Here is a 19,469-nt window from a genome sequence, read left to right as displayed (position 1 = left end):
TTCCACTGTGGACCATCAGGGGGCGTCACCGCACCGAGGCCTGGCGCTATGGGACGCCCCTCCGCGAGACCCCAACATGGCGAGTTCCTCTGATGCGGTAATGAACTCCAGACGAGGATTATTCACAAATGAAAATCGGTGAACAAAATAAAAGCGCAATTCCCCGCAGACTGGCTGTCAGCGCTCGGTCTCGTCTCTGGCGGAGAGAGATTCGTTTACCGCTTCAGATTGCTGAGCTTTTGTGCTCAAAAACAGAGCATATGGGAATTATAAGGCAAGGGACAGCCCGGGGAGAGGCCTACCACTTAAAAGACAGACTGCAATTTACAGTCTGCCAACCGTCCTTTCTTACCAGTGCGCTGCAGCGCCATTATGAAACATTGTTTTCTAGAAGGCATTTCACTTCTCATTTCTGTCATGCTGGGATGAAGGAAAAGAAAAACTGTCAGAACAAGAGTACATTTTCTGTTCTTTTAGTTATCGGGCTCCCAGCATTTCTACACATCCCGCATAATGTGCACTCAGAGGAAGGCCCTCACCGGGCGTGTTTGGAGCGAAGCGTTGGTCAGTCTGCTCTGCCGGGGCTCAGAACAAGCCGGTTTGTGGCAAGGAAATGACAAAGTGGGACAGAGACTGGCCCAAGGCCAGGGCCCCGGGGCTTCGTTCCGGAAGCGAGTCAATTCGCCGGTGTGAAGGAAAGTGGGGTCACCGGCCATTCTGGTCGGCCTTGCCTGCACAATCAGGAGGCTAATGGCATGACCTGCAGCTATCGGAGGTCAAAAACACGTTAGTCGGCTCTCTCAACATTACCTGTGTCAACACTGCCCCAGCCAGTCAATCGAGGGAAGCAAGGGCAGGCCGAGCAAACACTGAGACAAGCTTCTGCGGACGGGGTAGTACAATAATACAATAAAGCACAGTAATGAGCCCATGAGAAACCATCATTGCCAGGACAATGGCTTTGTGTTCTGTAAAATAGCTGTAATAATCTGCTTTCATAGGACAGACACCACAGCAGCTGGAGGCAAGACGTCTTGTGCTTTTTCAGCTTTTATTCTGTCTTTACACAAACTTAAGATTGGATGGCGGACAGACAAACAATTTCTGTAGGCACACGGGACTGACAGACACACACACAGACACACTCACCCATGCACTGACACACTCACTCACACACACACACAAACACACACACATACACACACACTCACGCAGAAACACACAGTGAAAGTGCACGGGGATTATGAGCCAGGGTTGGATTTCATAGCATACAGTAGACCAGAAAAATTCTTGGCTCTACTGTAGTGATTTTGGAATAATGACCCCTCATTTAAAAGTGCTTTTCACTTTATCAGAGGCTAAAAACAGGAAACTGGCGCTAGTTACCAATAACAGTCTTTTCAGAAACCATTTCAACAACAAAAAAGGCCCAGCCTAGTCTAACTTCAAATGTGAAATCAAAGTACTTAAAAAGAAGAACTTTAAAATGAGACTGTGAAAGGGGAATTTAAAAGGCTTCTGGGAGGCTCGTTCGGTTAAGGCACCCCACTGTGGTGCACGGAATGAGCTCCATGGTCTCAGATCAAACCCAGACACGTGACTGTGGCCAGTAGCTCCATAGGAAAACACGTAATTGTCACGTTACCCAGGGAACGGGAGGGTTCAGGCCGCTAGGGGTCTGTTGGGGTTTCGTTGGTCACCCGGGAATCTTGGACTGCATGCCTAAATCATACAGGCTGGGTGTTCCGTGCAATGTCCAGCTGGGGACGGGCACAGGGCGGGGGTGTACATTTTGTACATCTCGCATATTTACATTTCACAGCAAGGCACATTAACATTGGGGTCGGACCAATCAATCAAACCTTCTCAGGAGTATTTTGAAATGAACAATGACATAAATCATACCAACAACAAATAATGTCAAGCCCAATCTCCACATATGCGTCTTTCCACACCATGGCCAAGTGTGACTGATAAGACAAGCACACATTAATGTTACACATACAAGGGCAAGCACAAGTGAAAGTTTTGTTTCGTAAGGCAGAGTAGACAGACAAACGAGTTCTGAAGCACTCCACATGAACACGGCGGTCAGAATGAGAAACAGCTTGCAATTCAAAAAATAAAAAAAGCTTTGTGTCTATTTTGTTTGCCGTTCTTCTGTTGTAATAAACAAAGAAGAAGAACTGGAACCAAGAAGAACTTGGAAAATCGTGCAAATACTTCTTTGTATCATTCTGGTACTCTCCTGTGGCCAATGACAAGCGCGAGTGGCAGTTTATCCTATGTTTTTATGAAGTAGTCTCAGCTCAGTTGGATGCAAGGCTCCTGACGTGAATAGGATGAAGAAAGTCATGAAAAGCAGCTCACCAAAAAACCAAAAAAAAGTAGCCAAAAAAAGTAGCCAGCTGGAAATGTTTAATGTTTGTTTGGCTGTCCAGCTGGCAGCCGGCACTTGTGGAACACACTGATGTGAGATATCTTCCTCCAAGTCCATGCAGGCTGGGCGACAACACGTGTTTGGCAAATCCCAAATCAGTAATGAGGATCAAGCGATGAATGATGCAAGGGGTGAATGAATAAGGGTGGGAATTGGACATGTTCAGCCCCATGTTGGGCACCAACATTCATTTTTATAAAAAGGGCCATTTAAATCCAGTGTTTTAATATTTTTTTTTGTTTGTTTTGGGGGCTTTTCTCAATACCTTTACGCTGCTCCATACATCTGACCTCAAATTGTGCCATTTGTAGGGCAAAACCACTAGGATTTTGATAAAGCCAAAATTTAATTGGGAACCACGGCCAAATTAAATGCAGTAAACCCATAATCAAACTCAAACTTCCAAAGTTTCCAAAAGCAACATGAAGCAACTAAAAGAGTTTCAAAGAGGCCAAATAGTTGGTACCTGAATAGCTGGTGCAAAAGTCAACAAAACTGCTAAATTATTTAATGTGGCAAAGGGAACAGCATCACAAATGACAGCATGCATCAAAAATGAACGAACAACATCAGTAAAAGTCATAGCTCAACAACAGGGAAAGCCTGACACTCAACAGGATAGCTGATAAACACCCCAAAACTGCAGCCTTTTACCACAGAACTGAATCAACACTTATCATACATTTATGGTGGGGCTGCATTTCAGAAAGCTTAAGGAACTTCAAGCCAGGACCCCTAAGCAATGGGAAAAAATAATATGGTCTGATGAGTCATTTAAAAAAAAAAACTCTTTTTCTTATATCTGGATGGGTCTATGTCTGGAGAAAGCCATAGGAAACCTTCAACCCACAATGTCTGCTGCCAAATATAGCTAGGAATATAGCGAGCATTTTTGGGCTGAATGGCCTGTTCTCATCATTATGTTATGTTATGTTAACAGTGAAACATGGCGGTGGATCTGTAAGGGTACGGGCAGCAATCTCATGTGAGTCGCAGGGCCTGACGATTTCTCAGACCACATAGCATGGCCAAGGAATATTTAAGCCAATTAACATGACCAGGTGCACCCCATGGTGCAAACACTGTTCCATCACAATGTCCCCACATTGCACAGTGATAATGCCCCCCCCCCAACACAATGCAAAACAAATTTAAGAGTAAGAGTAGTTTAATGAACCTCCACAAACACCAGATCTAAACACCAAGAATCTTTATGGGAAGTTCTGGAGTTCTGAATTATATTTCCGCCTCTTTCATTCTTGAAAGAGCGGGAGGTTTTCCTTCGTGAACAATTGTCCAATATCCCACTAAACAAGTTCAGAGCTTGTACGACAGCATTCCAAGAAGGACTGAACGTTTGGCAGGACGACCTTACTCTTTAGTAGTAACATGATATTTATATATTGTTAGGGGTTTTCATTATCTCGTTTAATACATAGTATGTATTGATACTGTACTATGCCATTTATATTATGCACACATTTTTATGAAGGGTTTCACTTCAAAGCAGTGAAATTATTATTATTATTCAAAATTTTTCCAATAGCATGGGTAACTTTTTGTGTAATTTGGCACATATAATTACAGGGCACACATAACCTGGAGAGAAGAAATGAGTTGGCCATTAGGTGGCATTACAATCAGGTCTGCCATCCTGTTCGTCCTACAATTGTCACAGCTGATTCATCATCTCCTCATGCTTAGCATGCATGCCTCCAAGACCCATTAAGCTCCGCCTATAATTTTTGGCTGGCATTTTGAATTTTTTGAAACACCTTCAAAAGACAGCATGTCCTGAACCATAAGTGTGTATGATGCCAGATTTAGAATGTTTTGTCAATTAATGTGTCTGAACAAAGTTTGCAAAAATAATAATAATAATAATGTGACTGGGCAAAAAAGGAATGCAATATTAATTAGGAAAAAATTATTTTTGATATTTTGTCCATAAATTTAAATCCACTGTCAATTAAACCATGAAAGGTGCATCAGTCTGAAATTCATGATATTCATCCTTATCTTAACCACTTAGATATCATAACCACTTAGTGCCCCACCAAGTTAAACGTTGGTAGTGTTAAAGATGACAAAATGGCAGCCATTTCAATTTGTGGCTGGTATCTTTACATTGTTCACAGAATTTTCCTTTCAGCACCTCCGTGCTGTTTGTCCTGGAATTGTGCCACTTGGCCCATAGGTTAATCTCCTCATGCTTGACATGTTTTTTACTCATATGCTGTGCCTTTAATATTTTGTCACCATTATGCATTGTTGTGCAACCACCTATAATACTGCATGTACAGGAAGGGTTAATACTAGCTATATCTCTCATCATATGTACACAGCCAATAGAGGGAGTTATTGCACCCCACGGCTAAATGAGGGAGCAAACCGTCGCTTTGCTGACGAGGAGTCCGCAAAATCAGTAAAATATTCCAAAAGCTAAAAGAAAACAAGAATTATGCCTCAGTGAGTGCTTGTATATTACTGCGTAAGATTATGGTTGACTGTGCAACACTGTGCTGAAGTAACCATCCACTCTGTTCCACCTGGCTCTCAATCATTGTTATATATTTCAAATGAGACATGCCATACACTGTTGGAAAACATACTGTCCTCTACAGGATAAAATATCAATACAAGCAGAATTAAATAAAAAAATTACAAAGGCGTAAAAAGCAAGTGGGGCTTTGCATGTAAATCCCTACCCCCACTTTCTATTTGCATGTTTATTTCTCAAGCAGACAGTTCAAGACAGGAAATGACCACTGAATCCTGAAAGGGACATCTCTCTTTGTAAAACCAATGGTAAGACCGCACATTTATTTCATACTTAGTCACAGAAATTGGTAGTATAATGATGTGGTGTAATTACACAATTGTCTATTTCACTATTCAGTTAGCAGCATTTTTCACTGCTGTATTGGCATACCTGCAGACAATTGTTGCCTTTAAATTGTTACTATGACAGATTTTTGGTGGAGGAAGAATATTTTAATAAATTCCCAGATGGACACTTTTGCCCACTGTGTCATGCATGGGGGTATAGTTTCAGATGAGACTTCAGCGAGGCGGGCTCTTGTTAAATGAACAACCTATACACCAATGGTGGCACTTCGAAACTCATATTTGACATTGTTGTGTATTGTCTACTAATAAAAACAGAATACAGAGTTTGTTGTTTCCACACATAGTTGGGTTGCAGCAACGCTGAATGTCTGAGTTGGGCAATCTCTGGATTCTGGCGTCATGGCCACTAGGGAGCTTGCGTGAAGGGGTTAAACAGTAGGAGTTCTAGGAGGATGGAACTATATCTGTAACAGTTAAGTTAAATATTTTATGAATCACCGCAAATGTAGCATGACCAAAATTCTGTATATTTTTCACTTATAGCCTACTATAGCTCATGGTAGCTAGCCAGCTAGCAAATGCTTATCGATAGCTAACTTGATCACTGAAGCGCAAATTCTGAGTTAACAGTCTTTATCAACATTAGCTACTAATATGTCCATGTAGCTAGCTAATTAATCGTTTGTCTTTTCACAACATGATTTGTAAAGCTTACCACAAGGATTCCTTTTATGGACGTTCGTCTATTAGGTGTGCCACTGACGTGAATGTTTGAAGGCAAGAAATAACAGACAAAGCTAGCTAACAAAAGCAAATGGCTGTAGTTCTTATCATTCATAATGAAAAACACTGAAAAACAGCACCGCTTCCACGTGCAGTGAAAAATAAATGCTCAAAATAATATTTACACAAACACAGCGGAAATGTTTTTTCTCCTACAGGGGGCACCAGGGCCATATAGATCACAAGGCAGGTAAGGCACAAACGGCCGTACAGATACACATTTAAAATGGCAGTATGACCAAAATGAAGGGCATCCAGGGCAATGGCCGTATGGCTGCCATGTATTCCAAGTCCCGTGATGCAGTCACTGAATACACATTCAGCTACCCTACTGAAGAGTTCAATGACATCGAGAGCATGAGAAAAGGTGAGAGTCCACTTAGGCATCAAAGAATAAGGTTACTTATAAACGGCTTCCAATGGCACGGCCTGGTTTTTTGTTAGCATCTACTGAATCTCTGTAGACAGAGAATGATGCCTTCCAAACAAGGCCAGGTCAGGCCAACCTAGGCCAGAACAAATGAAACACAGGCAGAGGGCAAAACATGATCTCCCTGCCCCCAAGTTCAGCCTGCCTTCACTTTAAGAGTCAGGACAGATCCGCCAGCCCACCACCACATCCCACCTCAGTGGATTTACCACTCCTTTCTTTTTTCATACATTTCAACATTCAAATATGTCCAACTACTACACTGAACTACAGGGGGAGAACCAGATGACCAAATTATAAGCCTATAGAATTCAATACAAAATGATACATTGACTGATATAAGTTGTCCTGTGACTGTGATAACTTGGGTTAAATTGTCTATATTCTGCCCATTCACAAAGCATCAAGGAAATATGGCAGCTTTCAGTATATTAGGTAGTTACAGCAGGCCTGGGTGGTTTGAAAGCGATTGACTTTGTAACGTCAGAATATCTGTGGTGGTCTATTCCAATGAATAAGGTGAAAGGGAAACTGCAAAATAATTCTTAGATTTATTGCAGTTAGATCTCAGAAAAGAAATAAAAAAGTATATATCCAGTCATAATGATCATAATCTGAAAGAACATAAAGGAATGTGACAATAAATAATTAATGAGTGAAGTATGTCAGCCCCAGAGCCAGGTTCAGAGTCCTAGAAATGAAGCGTGTCAGTGTTAAGAGGTCCACTGCTGACAGTTCAATAAGTATAATTTGCAACCCCAAGGTCCCAGTGTAATCTTCCCATGTAATAAACCAGCTGACAAAGCTATACAAGACTGAGGGATCAGTTCCATAGTACTCATCTGACAGCATGGAGCCTTTCAGTCATACTAAAAACAGAAACCCAGCAGACATAATGAAAACATCTAGTCAACAGCCCACAAAATACACACAGTTTTCACAAGCGGGGGACAATGAATGACTCATTGTTTGAGTAGTTTCTCAGAGGCCAAGTGGAACTTTCCTTAAAAGCAGAGCTCAACAAGTAACCTTTCACAGTTTAGAATAAGAGTTTTACACAATGTCACCGCTTGGACAAACCTTCAAATTGTTTGACACTGTAAACAGACATTGTGATACGCAGAAACAGCAGGAGATGCCATATTGAGCAGTTAAGCATCTGCAAAAAAAAAGAAAAGAAATTGAAACTAATAGCAGGGTTGGCAGGGAGGACATTTCAAGTCTTTCAAAGTCTAAATTTAGCTCAGCAACAACTACAGATTGGTCTTTCGCAACATCTAAAATACGGCTTACCCCATAAGGAGCGCCACTACACACAAAAAAGGGCGTGGTCACACGTTTTCAAATCAGGAACGGAGCTCCTTCTTCAGACAGGAAAACTCTGAGACCAAGAGTGACGGGTATAACTGGCCTGGGATTGCTGGAGCTGAACGATCAACAGTTATTCCAAGAGGTCCATGCTACTGTAACAGTCTACAGTTCAACTTTGCTGGGGGACACTGGTTTCATTCCAAGGAATGAGGGTGCCAGCTCTACATTCAGGGCAATTGGAACCATTAGAACTAAGAATATTTTCAGTAGCCTATTTCTGACGGATTACTGTACTTCAGCTGAATCATTGGCAGGCCGCTGCCTATCACACAACCTCGGATAACGTGCCCCCTCCTCCCTCGTCTTACAGTATGAAACCAAGTGACTGTCATGCGGGATTATTCCCAGTCAGTCAAGCAGAGAGCTGAGGTGAAGGCCACAGCAGCATGTAACAGTTTCCATCACAGCGGAGGTAAACACCTGACACCGCAACCTGCAGCTCACGCCTATGGAAGCGGGCCGGGCATGTCAGAACAGCGCTCTCCGCATACTTCCCTTCAGCCGGAACGCGCCTTCCCGTATTTTCACCTGTGCACTGGAATTCCTGAAGTGTTGGAAGTGGCAGACAATTTTATATTCGAATCAAAACAAAAACACCGTTGTTCAATAGATACTTTCTTCACCAGCACGGCGACTAACTAAAAAGCGTAAGAAGTTTCAGGTTTGACACCTGTACCTGTTCCTGAATTTAGATGCGGCCCGCAATTCTTTAAAAAGAAGAGACGTGTAAGAGACATGAGAGCAGTTAGTCTTAAATGCAGCGCACATTTTTTGGGACTACAACAGTGGGTCCTGGATCCTGTGTTTTAGCGATATGCATAGAAAGAAGTCCAGCAGATTTCCTAAAAAGCTGAAAATGTAGCGAGCGGAATTGAAAATCACAATGAACATCCAACCTCACGCCTAGCCCCTTTCCAAAAGTCGACGAGCGCACTCCCCGAAACAGCACTGCACCCTGGACTGAGCCTGGCTGGCTCCATGACATTATCTGTGAGCAATCCTACCTTGAACTCCCTAACCTGACCGGAGTAGTAACAGCAGAGCACTGAAACAGGAGCCAGGCCGGGAGGACTGCCCAGAATGCACCGACTCCCGTCTATCTACCCCCAGCTGAGCACACAGCGACAGCTTGCTACATGGACGGAATGTCTGCTTATTTTCAGGACAGCAGGCTTCATCTCCAAGCTACCACACACATGCACACATGAAACACGTTTAAAAAAGACAAGTAAGTATGACAGGGCACACACAGTGGGCTACACGTGAGAGAAGATTTGGGAAGTTCTTTGTTTTAATATGAAAGCATCAACAATATGGATTGACCTCAAAACCTACATGTAACTCCTATTAATCTCAAATATTCATAGGAAGCATTTTAGTACTCTGTTGCAGTTTTGGAACAATTCACTTGGCACAAATATTTCAGACAGAACTCTTGACACTGCAGGAAATAGTCAATGAGGGAACTGTACCACTGCTTCTGAGGACAGCCAAAGCTCCAAAGAGAGCCTTGGAGTAGAGACAAAGTCTCTGAAAGCTGTCTGAATAAGCTGAATGTGCTGAGCAAAAGCCAAACTGGTCAAAAAGCAGTTTTTTCCTTTTTTTTTCAGAGAACTGGAGACTCCTGTTATCAGAGGTGCAGTTTGGTTTTCACAGTTAAGAGTCCCATCTGGTTTGATATTCTGCCATACGTGTGATTCAGAAGCTCCTGTTTGCCTTTTACAGAACGCTAAAAGGTCCCCACACTCTCAAACACATGCCAGCAGCCCCATGTGTAACAGTAAAAATGAGTCAGGATGAGCACAGTCACTCCTATAAAAGGGATCATTTCCCAGCACTGATTCACCTGAAACAAACCAGGAGAAAGTCAAGCACAGGGGGGAAAAAAATATCACAGCTTCCACAAGCCCAAAGCAAACATGACAGACACGGTAAAAGAAGCAAAAATAAACTGGCCATCCTTTTTATAGCTGCTGTTTACATTTCAGCTCTTCCCTGGTTTATGGAATAAAAAGAAAGTGCTTTCCAGGCTTTGCGACGGAGGCATTTCGGCCTTCCAGACCGACACAGAGACGCTCTGGGGCCAGATGGGTTCCCTTTACCAAACAGAACTCAGCCCCACTGAAGCTAGGGGCAGTGAGGGGTGGAGATCAGGCATTCCTTTCATTGTAAGTTATGGCACCTCACTGGCACAGCATTCCGGAGGGGTCTTCCTTTTGCGGTTCTCCGCTTGTTCTGGTGTAATCATTAGCCACGCCCCTCCCCGCTCAGCCATGTGACTGGACCGGAGAATTCTCTGTGCAAGGCCGCGGGCGGTCAGGAGACAGAGCTGACAACCCTCGCGCCATGTTTTGCGATACTGAAGGCGGCCACAACGATGAATGTCCCCATTGAGCCACTGTTTGTTTCAATGCCTCTCAGAGAGACAGGTGCAAAGAAAGAGGAAGGTCTGATTGGGCACCGTGTCAGCCAAGGCCATCCCGATTTCAACCAATCAGCACAATTTAGTTTTTCTTTGATCCCACCGCAAATGCGGTAAACACAGACATGTGAAATCCACTCAGAATCAATGAGGGCCATTTCCAAGCGCATCAGCAATTCATGCAAGACAAATGAGTAGCCCCTGGGGAGCCCAAAAATGCAGTATCTGAAGACAGGCTGTCATATGAACATGCACAAAAAACCTTACACTCATGTTACTGCTTTGAAAAAAACTTCACCATTTACACAGACTGTAACTGGTGACAGAGGACAGGGAGAGAGAGAGTGGACAGGGAGCGTTATCAAGGGGTGATAACTGCAGTGAACAAGGAAGTGCTCAGGCAGGTGTTCAGTGCCCCATCAGGAAGTCCCTATTCAGGTTAACACTCAGCTGATTCCAGACTGGTAGAGCTCGCCTCTCCCACCCATATTAACATGCACAAACAGCTGCCACAGCAATCCCCCAGCCTCCTCACGGCGAGCTCATTTCAACTACCAGACCAAGTGTCTGCAGACGCTGCATGGGGTTTCCATTAAGTTGATGACACTGATGGCTTTGGAGTGTTCTATAGCTGTGATAAGAGAAGTATATAATTCCACTTATGAAACTTTCAATGTCGGGGCTGCATGGAGCAAATCCATTCAGCAAGGTGTTTCCTTTATAAAACAAATTCTTTATTAGACTCATATTTCATTTCATGCAAAAAAGGTTTGCATGAAAACTGGTTAATTTACTACATTCTTTGCACTGGAGTTTGGTAGGCGCGTGTGCGTGTCATTTTTTGGGGTGGGTCAGCTGGTCTCTGCTGCCGGGGGCACTTTTAGGCCTGAGCAACCTCGGCGCTTCAGCCGTAGCTAATGCACTTCCCATGGCTACCAGTGCCTGAGCAACCTTCCCCACTGCAGAGGTGAAGCCCAAAACTCCCCATATGGTCACTCGCCCCAAATTTCCACTTCTGGATCTCTGCGTCTGAAGATGGAAGTTCTGAACCTGCTTTCTTCACTGGGCTGTTGGTTTTGAGCCCAACAAGCTCAAAATCGTCTGATCATTCAAGCTTTAATGAGAAGATGTTTGCAGCGATGTAGCTAAATTTTACAAGCTATTTTAAAATGTTTTAATCCTCATAGTTTGTTTGTGTGCGTGCGTGCATGTGTACTTATGCACGTGTGTGTGTGCGTGCTTGTGTGTTTGTGCATGTATGCATGTGTGTGTATGCATGGGTGGGTGTGTGTGTGTGTGTGTGTGTGCGTGCATGTGTGCTTATGCACGTGTGTGTGTTTGTGCATGCATACATGTGTGTATATGCATGGGTGGGGTGTGTGTGTGTGTGTGTGCGTGCGTGCGAGTGCATGTGTGTTACATGACACCATTCCATTAGGGACCAAATTTTTCTCACAGCTCCTAACAGATTTTACAGATATCATATACTGTGAATTGCTCTATAGTTATCAAAGCATTAGCTTTCGTTAACTTGCTAAATATTTAGCTACAGTACATTACACTACATTGATTTAGTGCATGCCCTAATCCAGAACGACTTACAATTTAAGAGAAACATAAGTGTATTCACATGATTAATATGAGCAATACGGCCAAACCTGGCTGACAACATTCTCAGACCTGTGAGCATAGCCGCAACATCACTAAAGCACTAATGCTGATTAACTACACAAACCAAGGAACAATTACAAAATCTTATTACGCGCAAATTACATCATCACAAGCCCTAAGAAGACAGCCATAAAAACATTAAGCCATAGTTATATCGCAAGCTAAAACCGTAATAAAATCACATGAAAGGAGAGTCAATGAAAAAAAAAAGGATTCCGTCTCTAAGAATGGAGAGGTGAATGAAGTTCAGCTGGCTGGCAGTCACACGCTCTCCGCACTGAGATTTCCTGGTTTGATCGGGAAAAGCCCCGCGCCTGAGCCAAACATGACCCAGCACAATGCAGGTTCTTCTAGCAGCCCGGACTGCATTTGAGTTCCGTTTACTAAAGCGGACGTGGTGCGACAAGATGTAGATCAGACAGATTCCCATTTACCATCCACAGCACAAAAAGAGTGAACGGCTCGTCCTCCTTTGAAATCTTTCTTATTTCAGACAGATGGGGTAAAGCAGAGAGGAGTACAGACAGACATGGCATGGCAGCACAGAAGGTGCCTTGGTGGGGAAATGCAACTCCAAACATGGGGGGTGAGGGGGGTGGGAGGGATTTGGTATATGGCTCAAGAGCCCGCAACACTACAGACTGCACCGCACATCTTGCCCCGAAATTCTCTTCTTTGACCCTGGACCCCTCCTTTAAGCTTTAACACCCAAACTAGAAGGAGACTGTCACATCTGGAACACAGCTGCCTCCGAGAGTATCCACAGTAACACTAGATGCCATGAGAAGCCACTGTCGGCAATTGAAGCTGGTTTTACAGCCTTTTTTTTAGGAGTGGGGGTGGGTGGGTAGGGTGTGAGTGGAGCAAATAAATATTGAATTTACTTACTGCAAATGAATGGACTGCCAAGAAGATACCCCTCAACAAAAGCTTTTTAAGCATAGCCACGATATGCATTTGCATATTTTATAGCTGTATAACTTGGCTCTTTCCCCCTAAATGATGATGATGATGAAAGGGCACATTTGCTTGAAGCTCCCTAGAGGCCTTTGGCACGGGAAGATGCAACAGGCTTCAGGCTTTTCCGTGCAATAACAGCGGGGATGTCACGTACAGCTGGGAGCGGCATAACAACAGCCCTCCCTGCCCGATACGAACTGCATCAGCACAGCCTCGCCAGAATCCGCAAAGCTGAACCAACCCACCATTTCGGCTCAGCGGAACCGTAATGGCTAAAGACAGAACTCCCCGGGGTAACGGACTCCTTTTCTCATTACCGTAACTTAAATGCTCTCGTTAACTGTAATCCACGTAGTGACACGCAAAGACCGTTCCTTTCATCTGACCACCAATTTGCATTAATCCTTTTCACAGCTTGACCCAGCATAAGTTTCAAAATAAAATTATCACTGTTTATTTCACGGTTCGCAAGGTAGCATAAAAAACAGGTTAACAGTTATATAACCAGTCTAAAATGTACCAGAAATGTTATTAATGTGGCTTGCTCCCAATTTCCAAATGGTGTCTGTCAAATCTTAAATCAAACCCTCTTAATATGCCCTTAGAGAAACCCACAGGATTTCAAAAATATCTTCTCCATTTGAGACTCTTGGGGCCAAGCATTTCTTATGTGGCTTAGCGACAAAACAAGATGGTCCTTTCTTAACAAACAAACTTTCTAAACTGATGCCTAAAAACTTCCATACGACCAAATACTTCCACGGTTTGACACTAAAAATGGCAGCTCGTAGCTTGTCAGTCATGTAACTACAAATGGCAGCTTGCAGCATGTCAGTTATGAAGCTGCAAATGCCTTCATCTTTGTACAAGATGGGGTAGGAAAGGGTATAGAAAAGACAACTTTAACTGATGGAAAAAAGTATGCAAGAGAATCAGCCGTGGATGTTTTTATTGGGGAAGAAGAGAGCATGAAGAAGATGTAAGGGCATATGCAAAGAACCCCAGTGACAGCTTGTGAAAGATCTGGAGACACGTGCAACACCTCTCAGGGACGACTGGAGAGAGGGACTCACTATGGTCTCAAATTAAGAAACAACTGACTGAAGGACAGCTGTGAAAACTTCCGACATTTCCACACACCTTTCATAAGGCGGACAGATTTCTGCATAGGAAGCAAAAGCATTTCCAGTGACTAACAATCATGACAGTCAGGAGAGCCATAAATCCGCCCAGAGTTTTTAGGCCTACAGGTGCACTTAATGCTAACACCTACAGTAATGGGTATGTATCCTTATAAAGGGCTTGTTTTAACTTTAATTTTCTGCAGTTCCGAGCAAATATTTTGCAGCAATATCTTGAGCTTGAGATGATCTCGTTGGAGAATGCTACATCCTAAACCACTGAAAAGAGAGCACTCACAAACCCACAAAACACACCATACCGTCTCCACATCAAGAGAGGCAAGACTCAGACTTAGACTGAAACGCGGCAAAGTTCGTACATACAAAGGAAAACAGAGAAAACAGCATGAAACCAGCTCCCACAATTCCATGATTGTCAGGTTGAACGCATTTATTTATAGATTAAATACCTACATACTGTATGGAGGCCATATATAACTTATATAGCCTAATCTGAAGCAGACAGTCTGTGGGTGGAGCAAGTGTAAGTCTCACATTTCCAAGAAAGAATAAACTCAAACTTTGTTTCATTTATTTTTTTGTTTCCTTTTTCCTTACCCTCACCCTCCAACACGTCTCCTCCTACTCACTGTTGAAAGTGGAAGGGGAAAATGAACGATAGCGTTTCACTTTGTGACAGACAGACTATTCAGCGCGACTCTGACAAAACATTTCTCTTTCCTGCGTCATAAGGTGATCGGTTTTCTCTCTCTCCATCGTGCATTCCATAGTAATTACAGAGGAAGTTCGCCACAAGAGACCCAGCAGGTCCTGAAACACCCTCGTCTCTAAACACGAACTCCTCAGCCGGGTGCAGCTGGCTGACCTCGGACTGTGATCTCCCACACAGCAATCACTGCCAGCGAGCACCACTGTACTTGTTTGTGACTGAAACTCAAGAAGCACTTCAGCAAGAAGCACTAAACTGTCATTAAGTTGTAAACCGCCCTCCCGCTCGCCGGGTTTAAAGAGGAGGAAATTTGCGATTCGTGCACTGCACAAACGCTTACGCACGCCAGCTAAACTGGGTGCTGGGTGTTTCCGCGTGGGTGTTTGCCAAAAGTTCCTTCGCCAATACATAAATGCCATTTCAAATTTCATCAGGATCATTTCCATCTGTTTTCATGACACCACCTTCATGCATTACTCATCTACACTGGATATTTGCATGAAGCCGTTTCAGTACACTCTGTTTTTAAGCACGTTTGTGTGTTTATGCCGGAATTTAAATAGATGTACGAACCGAGTTTGCAGTCATGCTACAGTAGCAGCTCCGCAACGGTGAGAGCCAAGGCGTGTGCCGATTTGGCTGGTGCACCATCTACGGCAGCATGCCTTTGCTGTTGCTGGCCAAAAGCTTCAGTCATGTGACACTGGAATACATCCATATTTTATCTGCCATGTTTCCAGCTGTCTGTCTGCTCCATCTCCAACAGAAGAGGCAGGTAAACACGCCTGTACACATGCAGGCAAATATAACAGCACTGACATTATTAGGTCTCAGTCCACCACCAGCAGAACTTTCAGTCCACCCCAAATTCAGCAGAACTTTAAAGCGTCTTACTCCGAGCGATAATTTGCTTTTCATCAATTGTTCGTGGGACCGCCACAGTCGCACACCGGCGTCCGCGTTACAGAAAAACCCATGTTAGACTCCAGTGTCCTCCTGGCCAGTGATTAAATGCTGCTTCATTCTGAATAAAGGATAGAGGGGTAGCGCAGCGTGGCTGCATTAAAGGTGCCCAAGTCATTTCATATAGCCTTGCTTTTCTTCCAAGTAGATAATGTCTCAGCACAACCGTGGGAATGGTGACCTTATGTATGGCATGGTTCACTAGGAAAGAGGACAGGATGCAGAAACCCCAAATTTGCCTGTCTTCAGCCTGATTCAGCCAAGTGTGCACTGCAGTGGCAGGAAACTCTAATATGTATGGCAGTAATTCAAATTAAAGACTGTTGCATAACTGAAAGCTTCAGAAGCCACAGAAAGCACATTTAAAAGAAACCCAACAGTAAGATTCATTGCAAAAGTTTTTCAACAGCCTAAAAAGTATCCAGTAATTTATGTCTGATTTCCATCCAATATTCCTGGAGATCTGGGTCAGCCTCCTTCCCTTCACTATTAAGCTTATAAGAAAGCTTTTCGTGTTCATTTTAAATTATTTGGCAAGAGACAGTGGAATTTCAAGGGGCCTTAAAACCAGTCCCTGAAACGTGGGTGGCAAAACAACATGACAGTGAGAAATGACAATAAACAGCACCCCATCACAGCCTCTTACTGAAAACTTTATTTGTTTTCAACAAATGAGAGCAAGAGTGAAGCTGTAATTAGACAGTGGGTCCAAGGCCAGTAAAATACTGAAATCCTTCTGACAACAGAAAAACCCACCGTTATGACTTTCTAGACAGAAAGCCAATGGAGTCAACATTAGCAGGGCAAATCGGGTCCCTTCCTGCATCCGTCACAGCTACTAATGAAGTCCCCTCTCTCCCACCGTAGCGCGACAGCGCAAATCGATAACAGGCCAATCGGCTCCCTCTCCCCTACTGAATCAGCACTGACAGAAACAGGGGCCCCTTCTTAGAACACGAGGGCTTTCTGGCAAGCCCCCACAGGGGAAGCCGCATTGGACCAATCAATGGAGGAGCTGCCGCGTTCTGCTGAAGCAGTGAAAAGTGGACTCCTTGGCTTGGGCTGCGTGCATGAATTTACGCAGCCATTCCGCAGATGAGCCTCTTTCCAGGGGCTGCCAGGCAGTTTGTGGAGACATAGGTCATCGATCAACACTGCATACACTGCAAGCAAATGCCAGGCCCCTTCAGCCAGTGTAACAGAGAGCTGTACAAACTGAGGTTCCCTAAGACGGGCAAGTGACTACAGACTGTATTCACTCAGACCATATTTTATGAAATAAAAGTCAAGGCTGTGTAGTAGTTTAGACTGTTTTTCACATTCAGGATAACTATTGGCTTTGCTAGATTCCCATCCTATAACTGTTTACTAAAAAAACAAATGTTCAACATTATCCATGCAAATACTCCTTCCTGTCTAAAAATATGCAAGCAATACTGGTTTTGGCTTCATCACAGTTTAAGTCCGGAAAATGAGGGCCATTTGCGTTAGGTTCATGTCAAAACTGCAGGGTTTTCAGGCATTTACAACAAATTAAACCTTTTTAGAAGTTTCAGCAGCAAATAAAATATAAAACAAACTGACACTGTTAAACATAGTTTTTTTGTAGGCTAGCCTTTTTCAAAACCAATCAAGCTTAAGAAAATGTGCCTTTCGCTTCATGTTAAAAATACTGATGTCCCGCAAAAGTGTTAAACCTTCTATAAAGGCTGGATATTTTCAATCGTGTCTTGTGTTGTTTCTCAATTTATTAGTTTCCAGTATTCATGCAATAAGTAAAAGCTTTCACACACACACAAACACACACACACACACACACAGGCATTTGCATACACTGGAAAACAAAAGGTATGTTTCTTCCCTCTGGTTCTTCCACCCCATGATATTTCCCATTTACAAACAAAGCTGCAAAGATTTTGTTCAAAAATCTATTCGAAACTAAAGTCGAAATCTCCTGGTCAAGTCATGATAGCCATGCAGCTGATGCACACAGACTATACAATTTCACTGTCTGGAACAAAATCAAGGGATCATAATTTTCAATAGTCTATATACAGTAGGTCTATGAAGACTAAACATCACGAGCCTATGTTCATCCACACCTTATGCCTATTCCAGGTTATAGTAGGCTACACTTAGTCTCAGCTGTAGACGCACTATTTTCAAAGTCGCATAGATTAACGACCGGGTACAGTTACGTCTGCAAAGCGCATCATGCAACTGTTTTGTTTCTATTTTGAACAGCCACATTTCCTTCAGGTTCGCCACTCGTAATTCATGCACTAATTTAGTGGGTCTGTTTAAAATCGGTTCAGTGTTCAGTACAGACTTTCTCCAATTAAGGAATTTTGTTGCAGTTGCCCTCCTTGTCCTCCAGGGTCTGGTGTGTCCAGGAAGCCTAAGGTAGAACTTAGGTTTGATTTCTACCTTCCAAGGACGATCCCACAAGCAAATGAGCAACTAAAGACATAGCACACTTCTATAACATAACCTTACGGACAAATCAGTTTACTTTAAGACCACATTTGCCATTTATAATAATAGAAATCCACCAACATCCTAGTGCATCCCCACCCCGTATTTTGCATGTAGGCTAAGTAATGTGACTGGCTAGTTCCAACTATACAGTTGGCTAATTTTTAGCAGAACAAAGCAATACAGAAACCGCCAACAAAAGCGCTCCGGTTTGCACAATGTAAAGAGGAAAACAATCTGTCAGAATGGCCCTTTTACAATTTTACCAAAATCATAATCGCTGGCATGACACATACAGGCAACCAAACACTCTTGTTTTTTTTATAAAGTAGCCTTCTTCACATGCATGTTGTGGAGTAGGCTAGTTCGGCTTGCAAGCTAATCAAAGTGATTAATAGACTACACAAGTGGCTTTATATCGATGCAATATATTCAGCCAATTCTCACCACTTCTACTGCAATCCGAACAGCAGGATGATACGGAAAGCTGCCACTTAAAAGAAGCGTTTAGATAGGAAGTTTTTCGGGTTTACTACAGCCGGGTACTACTACTGTAGTTCCGACAAAAACATGAACTAAACTGGTAAACTGCGCTACTCTCTAACACTGGGTCAGTCGCAGTATCATAGGCTTCAGTACAGTATAGCCATTCAATCGATTAAATCAGTGAGCCCAGTCAGTATTCTTAGTTACTCTCTCTTTTCCTCTTTCTCCCAAGAAAAGCGCCATGTTGAGTTATAGCCGCACCATTCCTCGGATTGCAACACTGTTTCCATTGCTTACTTTTCAAAGGAACAAGACCACGTATATTTGTAAACTAAGCAGAACTTACCTTGGCAATTGCTTTTTTGTATCTCATCACCGCTTGCTGAATAAGATTGTGGACTTTAATATTTCCATCTCCGCACGGAACCACCACCCTTGTCCGTCCAAAACACACTGTCACTTTCATATTTTAGCTCCCGACGTGTTCCCCGGGAACCAGAAGAAAGCCCTAGGTGAATTGTTTTTGCACAGCCTCCCTTGTCATGAATTGTCTTTGGCGTTGTAAAGCTTATATCCCAAAAAAGAAACGGACAGCGATATCCTTCACCTTTTCTCCATGCTGGATGTTTCAGAACGTCTGGTTTGCGACCACCTGTTTAGTATTTCACCGATACTCCTCTAACGTGCAGTCTTCATGGAGCCAGGAATCCACTGAATTGAGAGAACGTCTCCCCGCGCTGGTCACCACGAGTACTGACTCACAAACC

The 19,469-nt window shown here is 43.4% G+C and overlaps 1 protein-coding gene across 8 annotated transcripts in view; it reads right to left on the bottom strand.

Annotated features, from left to right (window-relative positions):
- The window catches only part of LOC118225438 (partitioning defective 3 homolog), a 381,373-nt gene extending 361,904 nt beyond the window's left edge, over window positions 1–19,469 (bottom strand). For 5 of the 8 annotated variants that reach the window (XM_035413832.1, XM_035413834.1, XM_035413837.1 and 2 more), the window contains exon 1: window positions 19,049–19,469. In XM_035413832.1, the coding sequence (XP_035269723.1) occupies window positions 19,049–19,168 (120 nt within the window). In that variant the 5' untranslated portion in view covers window positions 19,169–19,469. The remainder of the gene's footprint in view (window positions 1–19,048) is intronic. The other 3 variants (XM_035413836.1, XM_035413838.1, XM_035413835.1) reach the window with 1 other exon arrangement.

The sequence above is a fragment of the Anguilla anguilla genome, chromosome 4 (genome assembly GCF_013347855.1).
Source record: "Anguilla anguilla isolate fAngAng1 chromosome 4, fAngAng1.pri, whole genome shotgun sequence".
In the NCBI taxonomy this organism is placed as follows: domain Eukaryota; kingdom Metazoa; phylum Chordata; class Actinopteri; order Anguilliformes; family Anguillidae; genus Anguilla; species Anguilla anguilla.
Note: the sequence above shows the minus strand (reverse complement) of the source record. Positions and strands in the feature narration are given on the sequence as shown.